The sequence below is a fragment of the Ambystoma mexicanum genome, chromosome 10 (assembly GCF_040938575.1).
Source record: "Ambystoma mexicanum isolate Mex_15411 chromosome 10, UKY_AmexF1_1, whole genome shotgun sequence".
In the NCBI taxonomy this organism is placed as follows: domain Eukaryota; kingdom Metazoa; phylum Chordata; class Amphibia; order Caudata; family Ambystomatidae; genus Ambystoma; species Ambystoma mexicanum.
The window spans coordinates 1,379,593,297-1,379,611,868 of NC_090932.1; the positions used below are offsets into that span (position 1 = coordinate 1,379,593,297).

At 47.0% G+C, this 18,572-nt stretch overlaps 1 protein-coding gene across 1 annotated transcript in view; it reads right to left on the bottom strand.

Moving 5' to 3' along the window:
• ANKRD13A (ankyrin repeat domain 13A) overlaps nt 1-18,572 on the bottom strand; it is a 1,258,643-nt gene that overhangs the window by 914,053 nt on the left and 326,018 nt on the right. Inside the window, exon 3 of the mRNA XM_069619390.1 lies at nt 7,976-8,100. Within this exon, the coding sequence (XP_069475491.1) occupies nt 7,976-8,100 (125 nt within the window). The remainder of the gene's footprint in view (nt 1-7,975; nt 8,101-18,572) is intronic.

Sequence of the window (18,572 nt, forward strand, 5' to 3'; positions counted from 1 at the left end):
ATGCTGCATACACAATGCGTATGTAGAATGCTCATTTTACAGTTTGTTAATATCAGCCCCCCTTTAGACAGCTGGAATAGACCAGGAAGTGTGCATGTAGCAGAGCAAATACACAAAGATAACTTTGCTAAGGTACCACCTAGAAACCCTTATTCACACTTTCAGTGATACATATTGCATGTAAGCTGCCTATATAAGTAGCAACAAAAAAAAAAGGACCATTTGGATCAGTCATTTCATAATCAATAGCAGCATATACAATCATTTGAATGTCTTGCAGACTGCTTGTTGTTAAGCACCTAGAACTACATATGTATGTGTGAGGAAACACATTAAAAGTAATACATGGGTTACTTACCGTAATAGCATTTCTGAGGATTTTATCTGCTTAGATGTGCATATAGTCTGACATCTAGTGGTAACTGCGGAGTATTGCATCTTGTCTTTCGAGGATCGAAAGGGGACGTCACCATAGGCGTGTCTGTAACACTATACCTAACGTGACGGGTAGTGTACCCAGAAATCCTCACACGTCGAGGTAACTCCGATGGTATTTTTTATGCCGTGAGGGAGCCTTATCACTCATCAGCGAGTACAGAAAGAGAGAAGTAGTAAGACGTCTTTGTTCCTTCCTTTCGAACCGGGAGGAAGGTCGGGTGCATGTGAATCTAAGCAGATACAATCATCAGAAATGCTATTACGGTAAGTAATGCACGTCTTCTGATGCTTGTTAATCTGCTTACAATCACATGCTGTGCATAGAACAGCGAGCAGTACCCCGAGTTGGTGGTGGGATGTGAGAAAGAACAGTAGTGAAAAGAGGTCTTCGTACTGCTTGTTCCACCTGAGAATCAGACATAGAGTGAGTGTCTAGGCAATAGTGTTTGGTAAAGGTGCGTACAGAACTCCAGGTTGCCGCATTGTAAATGGACTTGAGGGGAACATTTGCAATGAATGCTATGGAAGCCCCTGTGCCCCAAGTAGAGTGTGCTCTAGGCTTGAAGGGCAGTTCTCTCTTGGCAAGAGTGTAGCAGAGTGTGATGCAGTTGACAATCCATTTAGAGATGGCTGATTTCGAGACAGTGTACCCTTCTCTACCAGCTGCCACTGAAACAAAAAAACTGGTTTGTTTTCCTTAGTGGTTTAATTTTTTCCAGATAGTACATGACTGCCCTGCGCACATCTTGTGTGTTTAGGCTTCTTTCTGCCACGTTGGTAGGGTTCTGGAAGAATGTCGGCAGTTCAATAGACTGGTTCACATGGAACTTTGAAATTAATTTAGGCGCAAACCTTGGGTGAGTGCGCAGAACAACCTTATCTCTGTGAATAGAACAAAAGGGTCTAGACTAAAAAGGGCCTATAGCTCACTAACTCTTAATATGGACGTGACTGCTACTAGGAAGGCTGTCTTGTAAGGGAGTGCTGTTAGGCTTGTTTGGTGCATAGGTTTGAAAGGGAGACAACATTTAGGCCCCATTCGGGTGCCGGGTTGGAAATGGGACAATACATTCTCTTAACCCCTTCCATAAAAGCTTTACTTACTGGAATCTTCCACCTCAACACTTCTGCTGGGACGTAGTGAAGGCTGAAAGTGCAGCTAAGTGAATCTTCAGGGAATTGAATACAAGACCTGAGTCCAGCAGGTGAGTCAGGTATAACACAATATGTGTAGGGGAACATTCAATGGGATTGATGCCCCTGGTATTACACCATATGAAACGCGTTTCCATTTATTGGAGTAGCAATGTCTGGCGTTGCGTTTCCTTGCTCCATGCAGGAAATCGATCAGCTTCAAGACGCTTGGTTGGAGCTGTTGTTCATAATTCAGTGTTTACCACATCACAGGAGTGAAATTCCAAGGATAACAATGATCACAGTCAGCCAACTGGTCAGTGAGAATGTCAATGTTCTAAATGATGCGTTGAACGTTTCTAGGCCCTTTTTGAGCACATTAGTGACAGTCGAAAAAAACTGAATTTATGTTTGTGAACTGGGAAGTGTCAGTTAAGACCTAAATGGCCCTTACAATTATATCCTGATAGGCTAGAAGTGATGCAACCTGTTCAACCGCTTTAGAGTGTGTTTCAGGCGTTGAAGGTGAAACACACGCATGGGTTATGGAATAGCACAGTCCTAGATGGATTTCCAGAGGACTGGGGCATATTACGAGGACTCTTAATTCATTTTCTCCTTGGGAGCCAGCCTAGTTAGTCTTACTGTGAGGTGACCGTTTGCCTCCCAATGTTTTTAGCTTGGAAGTTTGGTAGGGCAGTGGTTACCTTTTAGGTGAGGCCCGTGGTTTTGAACCAGATCGTAGCCAGGGTGGGGACCCAGCAAAATTTGCAGAAGGTGGGGGTGATGAGGAGATCCGCAGTGCGCTGGATTGCTTCGAGAGCGATCAGGTGAGCAGGCGGGAGCCCTGGGAGGAGGGCATTATCCCCATCGACATACAAGATTACGAAGTCCTGCACCACCATTCTAAAGTCCTAGGCAGGAACAAGGGCTTAATCTTGCAGAGTAGAGATATATGATACCAAGCCATGTGAGCCTTTTTCACGGTGTTGTTCAAAGGATAGATTGCTATACACAATAAAGCCCAGGGATTTTGTTGAATAGGTGGGTTGAGGGTTGAACCTGCCCAAGCTTATTCCGTCCAGCCATCTTAGAGTGGGTTCCTGTTTTGAGGGGTGGAATATGAAATCAGTCTTGGTGGGGTTTAGCTTTAACTAGGCACCTGTCATACACATTTGAATGGTTTCAAGGCATGAGCAAAGGCAAGCAATAGCTTGTAGGCCCTTGACTTTTAGGTACAGCTCTGTTTCATGTGCATACTGGTGTATCGTGATGTTGGGGTCATACAGGAATAAGCCCAGGAGTTTCATATAGAGGTGAAAGATGACCAGAAAGAGAACACTGAAGAGAATAGACCCCTGATGGACTCCTCGGGTCACAGGGTGGTGTTCGGGCCTGAGTGTGCCCAACTGGACGGCCTGGTGTCTGCCAGGTAAGATGTGAACCATTTCAGGAAGGTGCCAAAGATGTCCATCCTATGTGCAAGGAGAGTGGTGTGTGATGGGCAATGGTGTCAAGTGCAGACTCAAGGTCCAGGAGGTTTAGCAGGCGCAAGATCCCTTTATGATAATCAGAAAGGCATAGTCAAGCCACCTGGATGTTGGCTGTTGGGCAGAACTTAGATTGGTAATCCTGGAGCAGACCAAGTGGCTCAATAGTTTTAAATAGTTGATTACCAACTACCTTCACAATGACTTTACGCTAAATGGGAGGGTAGGGGTTGGACAGTGGTTTGCCAGGGTTGAAAGTGGCATTTCTGAGTGGGCGTATAAGCCCTGATTTAGGATGCCTGGGAATGTACTCTAAGGAAGGCCTGGTATCAACAATAAGATAGACACAAGTGACCACAGTTCAAGGGTGTTTATTAAACTTCAACAAGGCTATGATAAACGCCTATCTAATCCTAAATCCACAGATGGGAGAAAGCTATGACCATCAAATAATAATAACGCAGTCCTATAGGTGTATTGTCAAAATAAAAGGGCCAATACTAAAAAAGCTATTGCTGATCCTTACCTCTAAATACAAATAGTGTGGGGTAGTGTTTATGAAAAAGAATGACGTGTTCACAAAAATTATATGTCAGAATGTTCAGGCCATTGGTCTCCCTACCCCACCTTTTCAGCACGGGCAAGGTGGTTCACTCGAGCGTAGCACAATCTCTGGCTTCTTTGTCACGAGGATACAGTTCAATCGCTAGCATCAGGACCTTCTGCGTCTAAGTCTCTTTCCGTCTTAAAAAGTCTCTTGATTCAGAGGGCGTGTTGTACAAAAAAATGAGATCCAAAAGTTCTATTCCTTTTACAAGTATTCATTTTGGGTGTTCACCTTGGATCCCCCCCTCAGCCGGGCTCAGATCCCTTCCAAAAACAAAAATTCAACATTGGATCCCCCTCTTCGGGGCTCAAATCCCTGTCTTACAATGTTCAGAGAATATTTTCTCTCGGGTGACTCACGGTTCACCCCGGATCCCCCTCAGCTGGGCTCAGAGCCCTTTCAATTTCCAATTGGTCTCCCTCAGCAGGGCTCGGACCAATTGCAGTATACATTAAACCATCAAAGACTCCCAAATGTGCACAGGGTTTAGTTTGACCCGTTGCAGGACCATTTCGATCTCAGGATTCCCTTTTTTTCACACTTCGCATCAGTTGGATACCTAACAGAGACTTTCAAATGAGCATCCACGTGGCGTCGGACCGTTCTGTCTATGTATCTTTTCTTGGCCTCCCAAAGTTCAGTCACTCCTTATGTTTCCAAATATATTCGCTTCATTCATCACATATGTCTCACACACTGTTCTCTTAGATATCTTCATACAATGTTGCTTCTTGCAACCTTGGTGCAAAACAAAGGCTGGTTTGGTATCAGTCTCTCCGACTCACCGCCTTTGCTGTCTTTATTGATGCTGCTTTGTCATAGGAGCCAAGGACATTACCACGGCGGCAATCACTCCTCCCTACCTTGGTTATCGACGGGGTCTCCCACACACTGGGTACCTCCGACACACGGAGCAGGTTTGATCAGCTTTAGTTCCTGGTCTCGGGTTTCTTACTTTCCAAGGTTCCCGAAAGTAACAGTCTTTAAAGGTCAAGGGCACTTCCCTCCTTGCAACCCTCTCTGGTCTCGCTGTCTTTCTCCTCGTATTAAACTGCCATCTTGGAACTGCTGTTTCCTCGTGTGTTTTGCCTCGCTCATAGTGTGCTTTCATGTTCCACCTTTTATCAGTTTGGGGAAGTGTAATGGAAGTCAGGTGTTTGTAATGATCAATAATTGCCTGACCTTACCCGACCATTGTATTGGGACATGTCAGGTATACAGCTCTGATCTTAGTTCGTTGTCACTCACGATGAGCTGGCGTGAAAAAGTGTTGGTGTCGGCAAAGGGGGCGGGGGTTGAGTTCCTAGGGTGGGGAAAAGGTGTTACAGGGAAGGGGACACCGTGTCTACATCCAGTGTCCCACTTCCACTCCCCAGGTGAATCTCCTGCACTGGTCCACCCCCAGGAACTGGATCCAAAAGAGATAGCCGTGTCCTGGCCTCCTGGATGACAGATCCCCAGGGACTAGCTGGTGAGACACCTTCAGGTTCTCACAAATCCTCGGTTCAATGAAGATCTGCACCAAATGATTGCGCATGCCACCTTCTCTGTTGCTCAAAATAAAGCTTCAATACAAAAACTCACTTTTGGGGATTTAACTTTTGGGTCTCATGTACATGGAACACAGGCCAAATAAACAGTTCAACCCTCCTGTCCCACGAAAAGCCCTGGATGTCGAAATTAAACAATACTACCTTGGAACATTACAAGATCCTGAGCATTAGCATTCCTTGAGAAGGTTTAGATTTAAAACAATTACAACCTTTTTCTATTTTCAAAAGCAATTGCACACATGCAGCGCTTTGTATGGTCAATTTCCCAGCGCACTTACAAATGCTAGCAGTTTTAAAAGTACAACAGACCTTTGATTATATAACCGATTGATAGAACCCTTTTCCCTTCTTCACCTTGAAGCAATACAAAATCTCTCTTTTATCAGGGTCCCTTTCTCAGTTTCAGGAGAGAGTTTTTCGTTTTTTCAATTAGGAACTAAACTTGGTTTCATTTATTAAAGCACTTCCCTACACAACCTAATTTTAGTAGTGAATTGTTGTTGTCTATGGCCTCAGATAGTGAATGAACAGATTCCTCGTTTATAGACACAGAAGAGTGACATGGGTGGGGGGTGGGTGTTTTGAATTTAAAGAAAGCAGTGATAGCCGCTTGCGTTGGTTGGATGTGTGAAATAGCGCGATTAGGTCCCTGCTTAGCAGCTCCCTTCCTTGCATTACATTTGTGATTTGTGGCCGCACTACGTAATGTGGACTTGCAAGGCTTTGCAGGCTATATTGAAAAATGTGAAAAAGAAAGAGCAGTCTTTTTTCTTACGTTCAAATGTACGAGGAACAATGAAGATACAGAAACTTGTCAATGTCCTTCTAGCAACACACTTTGCCCTTTTGTTTGAGGTAATTCTCCATTACCTTCTTTGCCTCCTCCTCCAGTCCAGACAAACTGGACAGACTGCTGCTGTGTTCTCGCCCTAATTCAGACCCCACTATCACCAGCTTAAGATCCCACACTTTTTTAATCAACTTTGACCCCACACCTTATGTGCTCTGACCGACTCGTCCACATTGACCCACTGCAGCCCACTTTGGCACTCTGAGGCTACTGTCCCTACCAGGCAGAGGTAACTCAAACAAAGGTTCGAAGATGAGCCCTTCTGTCTGCTTCTGTCTGCCCTGGGGTGAAGGCAAGGAAGTGAAACTTTCTATTGTGTGTGAGATGCATCTTCATGCACCATATGTTAGGGTTTTCAAAGCCCCAATATGGAGGCCCGACCCCTCACACACTTCTCACGTACAACCAAGAAGGACCAGGCCAAGATAGAGGAAGAGTGCATTTATGTGACCGGAGCTTGCCGTGCAGTGGCTGGGCAGTCGGAGGCTTCTGGCCACCTGTAGCTGTGAACATCCCGTTATACAGATCATCTAAGTGGGAAGTTCCTAGTCTGTGACCAAGCATTCAGTTGGAGAGAGGTTGTTTGGATGAGTCAGCGATAAGCACAGACTTGTTTGGGAAGATGCAGCCGTTATCATAGGAACAAACGAGCGAGCTCCTTTCCCCGAGAACAGTGTAAGGCTGAGTTGGATGTATTTCTCTGGAGCCCGTAGCATTCTCGTCATGGACTCAGAGGCGCTGGCCATTGTGCATTATACTCATGCCATGCAATGATCCGGCCACCATGACACATTCTAGAAAAGACAGCGGTGTGTTAGGATTATGAAAAAATGTATAAGAAGGATACAACTCACGAACCCTTCTTTCTTCTCTTTTATCCAAGTCTGAGCTCCTCCTGTCCTTCTGGAGCTTTGTCCGTCTTTGTGTGCTCAAAAGCTACCTGGAGTCTTCGATCCTACTTTGCCTCCTGAATTCCATCTGCCCTTGTCAGACACTTTCTTTCCATCAGCTGGTACAGGAGGTGAAGAGGGGGGGGGGGCGGTTTAACCCCCTAATGGTGCGCCCCCCACTCTGAAACCTGTACTTGGGAAGCCTTCCTGTACAAATCGGGGTAACAGGCCGGTCTCCTCCAGGAACATGCCTCACATCTTCGAACAGCACCGAAGATGCAAGACAATGGTAAGTCCTACTATGACATCAGACAGTGACAGCTTAACATTTTTAAACAATAACATTATATATCATATATTCCATGATACGAGAGAAAGCATTGGTTTGTTTTTGTGGTTGATTTTGGTATATTGAGTTTAGAATGAGCCAAATATTTCCCCTAAAAATTATTTTGAGCAATATATTATAAGTAGTATTAATGAGGCTATCGAGAATGTAGTCTTGGGAAAATTGATTCAAGAAGATGGTCTGGTTCTTCAATTTGACTCAAAGGAAGGGTAGTAGTCAATCATTAAAGCATATAGATACTAAATGTACACATCAGGGAGGATAAACGTAAGTATTCCCACAGAAACCGCACAATGAATGCTAGCTTTGACTACAGCCTTATATTTGTACATGCACTTCAAATCCTGGAGGCGTGCTTGTCTCCTGCTGCCATTGTAGGAGGAAAGAGCGTGTTACCAGAGGGGTAGACTTCAGGTTGCCAAAGAGGGCACATTTGTCTGGATGATCAAAAGCCCACAAAACTGTGCTATACTGTTTTTTCCTGCATCATCATCACCGAAGGGCTAAACATAACATTACAATGATTACTAAGTTAAATAAGGGGAGGCGAATCTGCCAATATTTGGCCTGGGGGCCTGCTAAAATTTCAAAGCACAAGATCCCTATGCAGCCACATTAAGTTGTTCATTGTGCTTTGATCTATATAATGTCTCCACATTTGTACCTGAAGTGTTTTTTGAAGCAGATCCGGAACTCCTCCAAGTGCACTGGATGCTTTGTGAAACTCGCGATGCTGAAGAATTGTCTGTACCATTTCCGGGTCACCGGTACTAATTGCTTCATGGAGAACTGAAAAACAATAAAAAACAGATTCATATTTTTCAAGTGAGAAAAACGTGAATGATTTTTCAAAATATGAAGCAGGTTCAGAGATGACATATGCCAGCATAGGTGTGTGTCTACTAATTTTTGTGAACACGGCTTTATACTTGAGATAAATGCACTGCAGGGATTCTGCACAGGGATCAACTCGAGGACACACGCGGGTGGATAGAGTCTCCGCACCTTTATCCAGGTATTTTAGAGGCGTGTGTAAACCGAGAAACATTGACTGTCTTTTTTACACCAACCTCAAGACTCGAACCGCAGTCGCAAAGTTCACAGGCCAGGCACTGAAATGCAACACACAACTAAAGGTGAAATGTCATATTTCGGGACTGCATGTTCTAGGGAAAACATTGGAATTGGTTCCTGGATTTTAATACATACACACCTTTTAACGTTTTCAAAACACTATTAGAGTGTGTGTTGGTTTTATGAAATGCAAATGCAATTCGCCCTGTGAAATGTGTATGGTTATGCAAAGCCAACTGAATGAAATTGCCATATTCCACCTTGGTATGCTAATTTCTGGTGATGTCACATTCGGTTGGTATGTTAATGAGTCTCCCCACTTTTCTTTTAGGATTTGACCCCTGATTCTGCAATTAAAAGACAGAATTCTCAGTGAAAGGAACTATAAGAGGACACCTTGGTACAAATACAGGACGGCAAATACTCAAGAGGTACCACAGGAATGTCATCCTATTTAAAAGTAATGAATCATAAAGGTTCTTCAGAATTTGTGCAGCAATGTAGGTTAAAAATTGTCTGTGCGCTCCATCTATTAGTTAAATGCTTTCTAAAAACCTGAGCACTTGACACAAAACAAACAAAAAGCACTAACTGAATGTGGACAAGCAAAAGTATGTGCGTTTCATCAGTGGATATACGAAACAATTTAACAACGTGCAAGCAAAGAAATGGTAAAATAACGCACATCATTTAAACACTTCTAAAAGATCTGATAATACAATAACATTCAGGCACTTTTCTGAAATGATTAAACTGCTTTCAAATATTTCAGAACTTTAAGTTACAAAAATTGACAAACTGCACAGCATCATTTTGGGGAAAGGTTTAAAAACTTGCCAGATGTGCGGGCAACACTCTAACAAATACAATCCAATAGAGGCAAAACGTTTCCAACAAGCAGGGGCATTCTCTGAAAAACATGACTATCTTGCAACTCTGGTGATGGGAGCCCGAATACCGCTGTTGGAGCTATACATATAGGTTGGAGTCACAGTATATTCATAGAACAGGACAATAACAAAAGCAGGCAATAGCGAGACAAAGATTTGTAACGGAATAACTAATTCAACCTTGAATAAATTGTGCTGCACCTTATAACCACGGAAGATAACGCCCTGGCACCCTCCATTCACTATAGGGGAGAAAAGAATTGTGATGCCCATTTGCAACTGCTTAGCAATCTGACAGCACAATGCCGGTGACATTTTCAAGTAACAGATTTGTACAGTTCTAATACTAAGATAAGTATTAAAACCATGACTGTAATAATACACAAATGACCAATGAAGTCACGACTCAATCAAAATTACTTATTATGTAATAATGAAAAAAAAGGAATTATTTGGGGTCGAATATTTGGGGTCGAATTCTGAATTTTCTTTTTTTTTTTTTTTTAATGCGGGGAAAGACACCCAGTGCCCCCACCTTTTATTTAAACCCTTACCGAACCCATCTATTTTTTTTAAAAAAAGAAACAGAAATCCTGCAAAAATGATAAGCTTTCGACCTCAGTTTTTTCGGATTTGTTTTTTTGATGCAACACCATTACGGAACTTTAACAAAATCAGTGTCCTTAGTCCTAGGAGCTGAAAGGAACTCTGGAACTGGAAAGCGGCCTACTGCGCCCTCTAGCCAGTGCCTTGAGGTACCAGGAGGTGGTCTGTAGGGGTGTACCGAATACTAGATTTAAGTATTTGGCCGAATACTGAATAGTTGGGCAAGTATTCGGGCAGAGCCGAATAGTTTGCTTTTTAATAAATAAAGTTATATAGACAAGAAAAACATGTTGTAAATTAAAAACACACTTTAATACGTACATCTATTCTTTATTGCATTGCTCTTCTTTGCTGTCTATAGGAGATGCGTGTGTAAAATGAGAAAGAAATTATCAGAAAATAAACAGTTCAATAACAGCGAACTTTCCATATCTGTGCATTCATAGGTGTCGCTTGTTGGGCAGGACCCAAGTAACTAAGACTACCCCAAAAGTATAGTATGCCATCTCCGTAAGGGGAGACTGGGATGCGTCTACTTATAGTATCAAATGTTCCGTTTGGGCCTGCCCATCTTTAACCTTCTGGCTCCAGTAAGGCACTGAACATAAAACGAGTGATTACATCAATTAGCACCCTGCTGACTGCTGAAGTGCTACTGAATCCAAACCTTTGGTACGCTAAAGCCATGATTTGTACCTGTGGTATTGAGAGGAGATGAAACATTTGAAAAATGTCTTTTAATTAATAGATAGTATTTTTCTTTGTTTTTCTGGTGGGGTATGTGTTTGGTGTTTTGGGGCATGATAAAAGACGCCAGATGAAACTATAGGGAAAGGACAGTGCTGATTTTCTGGTCTTAAACTGCCATGTGCAATGTAGGGGGAACGTTTGGAATTGAACATTTTATGTACTCCCCTAGCACACTGCTGCATTATCATATTGACTAGGTACTGAAAACTGCCATGTTTAAACACTGCAACACTGTCTCTTGCATGTGTGAGGTGAGGCTTTAGGCTTTACTGCGCATGTCCTTGTGATGAAGGCTCGCTGCCTAGTGTGTACCTATGCTCCACTTCACATCTCTCCCTGCTGATGCGTTTCCCTTTTGGATTATGTAAGCACATTTTAGGCTCTTGCTTTTTAATAAAAAGTGACTTTAGCAGACAGAAGAACAAGTTACTCTCTTACCAGGTAACGTTCTTTCGATGGGATGGTCCGACAACGTATTCCACATCTATGACAGTAATCACCACAGCTGTGCTGCTTCGGAAAATCGTTCGGCGTCTGCGTCCTTTATTGATGACGTCGATACGCCGTCCTCGAGGACCTCCTCCGACGGCCGGCATCACCAGATGTTATAAGTAGGACGCATGACGCCCGTAGCCTCAGTTGTAGTTTTTCCCCAGAACGTGTGGCACCAATCTTCTGCCAGTCTGACCACATAAGCCTTGCGGAAACGTAAGCTGCAATCGCATAAGAAATTCTGTAGCGGGGAAGGCAGGGAGGGTAGCGATATGGAATACGTCGTCGGACCATCCCATCGAAAGAACGTTACCAGGTAAGAGAGTAACTTGTTCTTCGAGGGGATTGGGTCCTCCGACTCCATATCTATGACAGACTCCGAAAGCAGTACCAACGTAAGGAGGTGTGAAAAGAATTTAGAATATAGAAATTTAGAATGCCCAATCAAATTGCAGAGTAAAGGACCGCCTTGCCAAAGGTTAGATCCTGCCCACGGATAGAATCGAGTGAGTAGTGATGTACAAAAGTATGGACCGAAGCCCAGGTGGCAGCATCACAGATGTTACAAATAGGAACACCCCTCTGCAGGGCAGTAGAGGCAGCCATACCCCTGGTAGAATGGGCCCGCAAGCCTACCGGAGGGGCCTTACCCGCCAAGCGGTAACATTCAGAAACTCCCAAGAAAATCCATCGAGACAAAGTCTGCTTAGTAACAGCTTATTCCAAATGCCTTCCAGCATAACCAATAAAGAGTTGATTGTCCATTCTGACCCGGGACATGCGTGAAATGTAGAAACTTAAAGCTCGCCTAGGATCTAACCTATGGAGCCTCCCCTCGTCTTTACCAGGATGCGGAGGAGGATAAAATGCCGGAAGAATAACCTTCTGGCCTAAATGAAATTCCGACACCACCGTCTGAAGAAAGGAAGGACAAACTCTAAGGACAACCCTGTCCTTATGAAAGACAGTGAAGGGTGGCTTAACTGAAAGTGCCTCTAACTCACTCACTTTGCGAGCAGAAGTGACCGCAACTAAAAATACAGTTTTAAGAGTTAACAGTCTCAAAGGGCAAGAATGTAAAGGCTCAAACGAAACACCCATTAGAAACTTGAGAACAAGGTTCAAATCCCAACCGGGCACCTGGAAATGTGACGGAGGGAACACATTAGTGAGCCCTTTTAGAAACTGAGAAATTAAAGGAATTTTAAAATAAGAACACTCCTCAAACAAGCGCTTAAATATGGACAGCGCCGCCAGGTAACCTTTAACGGTACCCACTTGCAAGCCCCTGTGGGCTAAAGAAAGCAAAAAAGACAGAACCACAGGAATGTCACATGAAAAAGGATCCACATTCTTAACCTTGCACCAGTCGCAGAACTTTCTCCAACGGCAACTGTACAGGGACTTTATCGCCGGCCGTCTGGCCGAAAGCAACACCTCCATCACGTCTTCAGGGAGGTCCCAATCCTTATACCTCAACCTTTCAGAAGCCAAGCGTGAAGGTTGAGGGATCCGACCTCTGGATGGAGAACCTGACCCCCCTCCTGTGAGAGCAAATCGTCTCGGTAGGGAAGACGACGGGGAGGGCAGTTGGACAAGTCGAGAAGGTCTGGGTACCACGTCCTCCTGGCCCATGCCGGAGCAATGAGGATCATCCGGGAACCAAACCTCCGTAACCTCCGCAGCACTTGCGGTATGACGGGGACTGGAGGAAACGCGTACAGCAGTGGGAATGACCACTCCACTACCAACGCATCTCCTAAGGCTCCTCTTGGAGGAAATTCCCGCGAGCAGAACCTTTTGCACTTCCGGTTGACACTGGAGGCGAAGAGATCCACTTGAGTGGTCTCTTAAAGGGCGAAGATCTCTAGGAGACTCTCCTGAGCCAACTCCCACTCCTGAGAGATCGCGCTCTACCTGCTCAGAGCGCCCGCCGTCTCATTTTCATCTCCGGCCAGATGAACTGCCGAGATCGAAATTTCCTGCTGGATTGCCCAGAATCAGAGCTGCATCGCCTCCCTGCACAGAGGAAGTGACCCGTCCCCCCCTTTTTGTTGAGGTAGTGCATGGCCACTGTGTTGTCCGTCAGAATCAGGACATTCTTTCCTCGCACAGTCGGCAGAAAAGCCTTCAGGGCAAGCCTGACGGCCCTCCGCTCCAACAGATTGATATGGAGTCTGGACTCCGATGGAGACCAACAACCGCTGACTGTCAGTTTGTTGACATGAGCTCCCCATCCCGTGAGGGAAGCGTCCGTCACGATCGTCACCTCCAGCCAGGGCAGCCAAAACAGAGCCCCCTTCATCAGATTGCCTTCGATGTCCCACCACAGAAGGTCCTGGGTGACCGAGGGCGGCACCTGAACAGGGTCCGACATCCTGTCGGAGGACTGAGACCACTGGAGCTTGAGTGCCCATTGCAAAGATCTCATCCGCAACCTGGCCTCTGGCACCAGAAGAATGCAGGATGCCATGAGGCCGAGCAATCTCAAGAACTCGACGCAGGGAGACTCTGGGCATGTTGGAACTTTTTTACCATCTGCTGAATGTGATGAGCCCTCACCTGGGGAGGAAAACACTGCCCCAGGGACGTGTCGAGCACTGCTCCGATGTACTGGAGCCTCTGAGTTGGCGTCGAGTGGGACTTCTTTAAGTTGAACGAGAAGCCCAGCTTGTGGAGGGAGTGGCAGGTGACGGACAGATGATCCAGGACTTGCTCAGGAGAGCGTGCCCTGATCAACCAATCGTCCAGGTAGGGGTAGACGTGAATCCCCCCTTTCCTGAGATGCGCTGCCACCACTACCATGAGCTTGGTGAAGACCCTCGGGGCGGAGGTCAATCCAAACGGCAGGACCCGAAACTGAAAGTGCGAGTCGCTATCCGCGAACCTCAGGTACTTTTTGTGCTTTGGATGGATCGGCACATGAAAATAAGCGTCCTTGAGGTCGAGAGACACCAACCAGTCCTGAAGGTGAAGGGCCTGGAGGACTTGAGAGAGAGTAACCATCTTGAACGTGTCCTTCCTGAAGAGTTTGTTCAAACCGCACAAGTCCATGATGGGTCTCAATCCCCCGTCTTTCTTCGAAATCAAAAAATAAGGGGAATACCATCCCTTGTTCCTCTCCGCTACAGGCACTAGTTCTATGGCACCTTTCTCCAGCAGGGCTTGAATTTCCTGAGCAAGGAGCGGATCCGGACTCTTCAAAGAGAGATTCCCTGGTGGATTGTCGTGAGGCCTCTGCCGAAAGGGAAGACAGTAACCGTGGGCTATGATCTCCAGAACCCACACATCTGAAGTAATGGCACGCCATTCTACAAGATGCTGCGCCAGCCTTCCCCCAACCGGCGACCATGGGACATGGCCTCATGACCGAGCTGAAGCGGCTGCGGCAGTGCCTGAGGGCAAAGCGGCAACTGCCCGAACGACCTTGGCACCTCGAGTACCTTGTTTTTCACCTCTGGCACTCCTACGGTGGCCCCTTTGACTAGCAGCTCCTCTCGCTTTACTAAAGGATGAGTAATAACGAAAGGAATCTCCCCTCCATTGCTGTCCCCTAGGACGAAAAGGCGGAGGTTGGCGAACTGCAGCGCTCAACGACTTTGCTGCAGCTTTTGAGGTCTGAAACCTCTCAAGGCTCTCGTCAGGCTTGCTGCCGAAAAGATGTACACCATCAAAGGACATGTTGAGGAGCCGGGCTTGCACATCAGGAGCAAATCCCGACTTCCGCAATCACGCAAACATGCGTATTACGTTGCTCGCCGCCATGGACCGGCTGACGCAATCTGCCATGTCCAGACCCGGAACAGCCTCACACATGGCATCCTTGCCATCCTTTATCATAGCAAGAAAACCATCCCGTTTGTCCCCCTCAGGAATATGTTCAGCTGCTAAGGAAACACAGTTCCACAGAGTGAGCGTGAAACGTGACAAGGCACATACGGAGTTGGCTGCCTGAAGAGCCATACCCCCTGAAGAAAACACTTTCTTCGCCCAACCATCAAAACGCTTGTCGTCCCCATCAGGAGGGATGGTAGGATACGACACCTGCTTTGCTGGGGCTGTCGACGCCTGCACCACCAAACTCTCCGGAGTGGGGTGCGTGGTCAAGTAGCAGGGGTCGCTACTGGCTGGGCGGTATTTTCGCGGCAAAGACTTGCTCACTGCCGCGAGACTCTCCGGAGCAGTCCAAGCTGCTGCCACCCTTCTCTGCAAGGCCATATGGAAGGGCAGTACCGGGTCAGTTGGCGGACCTTGGTCGAGGATATCCGTCAGGTCATCCTGCAGAAAATCCACTGGTGGTGTCGACCACCCCACGTATTCCGTGACCTTAGACATAAGGCGCCGGTACGAGGACTCGGCATGGATGCCAGGCTCAGGCCTACAGAACTCCACCTTCGGAGAGGTGCCCAGACCACTGGTGTCGTGCAGCGACTGACGCAGGTCCTCCATCTGGCCATGTCCAGAGAGAATCTCGTCTGGTACCGTATCAGGAACCATCCCATCTTCAGAAGCCTCATCCACCTCAGAAATATAATCAAGATGGTGGAAAGTGGGCACAGAATGGGGAACAAAGACATGTCTGGCGTTGGCCAGAGCCCTTCTAGGGGGTTCCACCGTGCCACAGGGTACCTCTGACAAAACAGCCTCGAAAGGCTTCGAGGGCGTCGAGTGAAAAGGCGTCGAGTGAAGTGGTGTCGACGTCAAGCGTGGCTCCACAGCATCAACGGCTTCGACACAGGCCTCGAGGGCAGAGCCCCGAGCGTGTCCTTCGACAGCTTTGGCGCCGATGGCGTTGACGACTTCCTCAGAGGCGGAGCCTTGAGAGAGTCCCTCGACGACCTCGGCACCACAGGCGTCGACATCTTCTTCGAAGACTTCACAGGTGCACACGGTCTCGAGGGCGTCGAGGACCGGGACCTGGAACAGGCATGACTAGAGCGGGGTCTCTAGTACGGTCACACCCGACCCCACTCAGAGGCGCGGACGGACCGGTGCCCTGCGATTCAAGAATCACCAACATTTTCTTACCGAAGGAAGCCCATTCCTCCGGAGTCGCATGCTTGGTGGGATAAGCAACCCGCCGATGGGCGGAGTCCTCATACGAGGACGGGGAAGGCGACTGATGACGGTGCTTCCGCGAGTGCCGGGACCCACTCCGGGACTGAGACCCCTGAGACCTACGACGACGATGCGGAGAGCCGCCCCTCAAATCGTCCGTCGAAAGCCCAGTGGACCTCGACTTCCGGGGCTTGGACACCTTACCGACCGACAACTTCTTCTTACAGTCCCGCAAGGCCTTGGACGTAAGCGACTGGCAGTCGACACAATCATCCGGGTCGTGGGCCCCCCCGAGGCACCAGAGGCAGGCGTTGTGCGAGTCTGTCACTGACATCTTGGACCCGCAGTCCCCACACTTCTTGAAGCCCAGACGCGTGGTGGAAGAAGAGGAAGGCATCCCGATAAACTTCACAACGAACAGGTTCAAGGAACCGAAAGACCAGAAACTCCAAAGAGTCGAGGCGCGCCGAGATCTCCGAAGCTAACACGTTTGCGGAAAAAACGGAACTGAGGCTACGGGCGTCGTGCGTCCTACTTATAACCTCTGGTGATGTCGGCCGTCGGAGGAGGTCCTCGAGGACAGCGTATCGACGTCATCGACCCAAGACGGAGACGCTGAAAGATTTTCTGAAGCAGCACAGCTGTGGTGATTACTGTCATAGATTTGGAATGCGTCGGAGGACCCAATCCCCTCGAAGTCAGCATACTGTAATTGTGCTCGTCTGCCCAAGATTCTGTGTGAACCACTGAGGAGTAGATCCAGCCCACCTTGATAACAGTCTCAAGATGTGAGAACACAGCAGGTATCAAAAGATGTTTAGTGGGGCTTTGTTCCCTGCTTATTTCATTGTTTCAGTACGATTTCTTGCCCTGTGTCTGGACCTCATCTTCCATTGACATGCATGTGTTCCTTGGGTATAAGAGAACGGTGCCCGAAGGGTGGGAGTTCTCACTTGTGCAAAAGTCTCATACTGTCGTTGATTTGTTGTTGTCCTGTGTGATGAATCCTATGGAGTCATCACTGATCTCCATCCAAAGATCTCCTCCCATGTGGCCAGGGAATGGCAGCTGCTGCTGACCCTGGTGGTGGTATTATGAGGGAGGATAACATGGGAGGAAATGGCTGTCGCAGAGATGTGATGACCCCATCAGGAGAGACAAGGTATTCTTCCCTTCCCAGAGATGAAGACCTCATAATTCCTGAATTCTTAATGGCCTGTCATTTAACAAATCTCTCTCTCTCATTGTAAGATCCAAAAACCCCTTCCTACAAAACCATCTGAGCAGAATACTATTCATACCTCATATACACAATACTCACTTAACACCGCCTGTTTCTGATGTTTTTGATTTAAACAAAGATCTAAAACAACATAACTTTAAAATATCTAAAATTCCAATGGACTCCAACTCCCATAAAGCCTCAAGTACTGAGACGAGGAAGAGGAAGAAGGAGTTCATGTGGATTGAAGGAAACACCAAGCTAAACATGCAGACTAGTTGGTATAATGGAAATTGGCTGCAGAGGGCATTTAAACATGGTGAACACCTTCAATTGAGGGGTGGAGAAAAAAGATGCAGAGCAGGCGAAGTAGGAAGCAGAACCGAAGGCAGAAGCAGACACACAGAAACAGACCGTGCTGGGAAAGGCCGGCGCTTCCAAGCAACCGTTATGAGCATAACTTACGGGAGAGGTGTGAGACCGGGAGAAGAGCAACGGATGCCTTGGAAGGTCCCCTGAAAGGCCGGTAGCAGCAGAGAGGCTGTTAGGCACGTGGTCTTGTTGAACAGCAATAGTTTGACCGGCAAATGAACGCGGAACCGGTGGGAGAACTGAATGAAGTTCTGCAAAGTAGGGGAAGCCTTCTAAGAGTGAAAACTTCACCATATCGGCGTGCCACGATTCGGAAACGCCATCAAAAACTTGTTAGTCTGCCCATAGGTGTTGGGAACCTAGTGCGTGCCGACAAGCATATGAACAATTGAAAACTTACTTTGAATACCGACAAAGTAAATTCAGAATGGTGCTGCGAGACTTATCCTTGGCCTCCAGCCCTCAAATGTCTCCAGTGGCTCCCGGTTGCTGCAAGGATCAAATTCAAATCCCTCTGGTTCATCCATAAGGCTGTCTGGGGTCTGGGACCACGCTATCTACAACTTGCTCTCACCAATTACTCTCCTTCCCGATCTCTCCGGCTTCAACTCTCTACTTGTCAAGCACTTCTCTAAGCAGCAAGCGGGTGGCTGATCCCTTTCCTCGGCTGGCTCCCTCCTCTGGAACAACCTCCGCCTTCCTCTCTGTCTTGAGCCAGATCTCCTAAAATTCAGTAAGCTCCTCAAGACTTTCCTCTTCTCCCCCTCCTTCCGCCTCTCCCTCCCGTGTTAAACCCC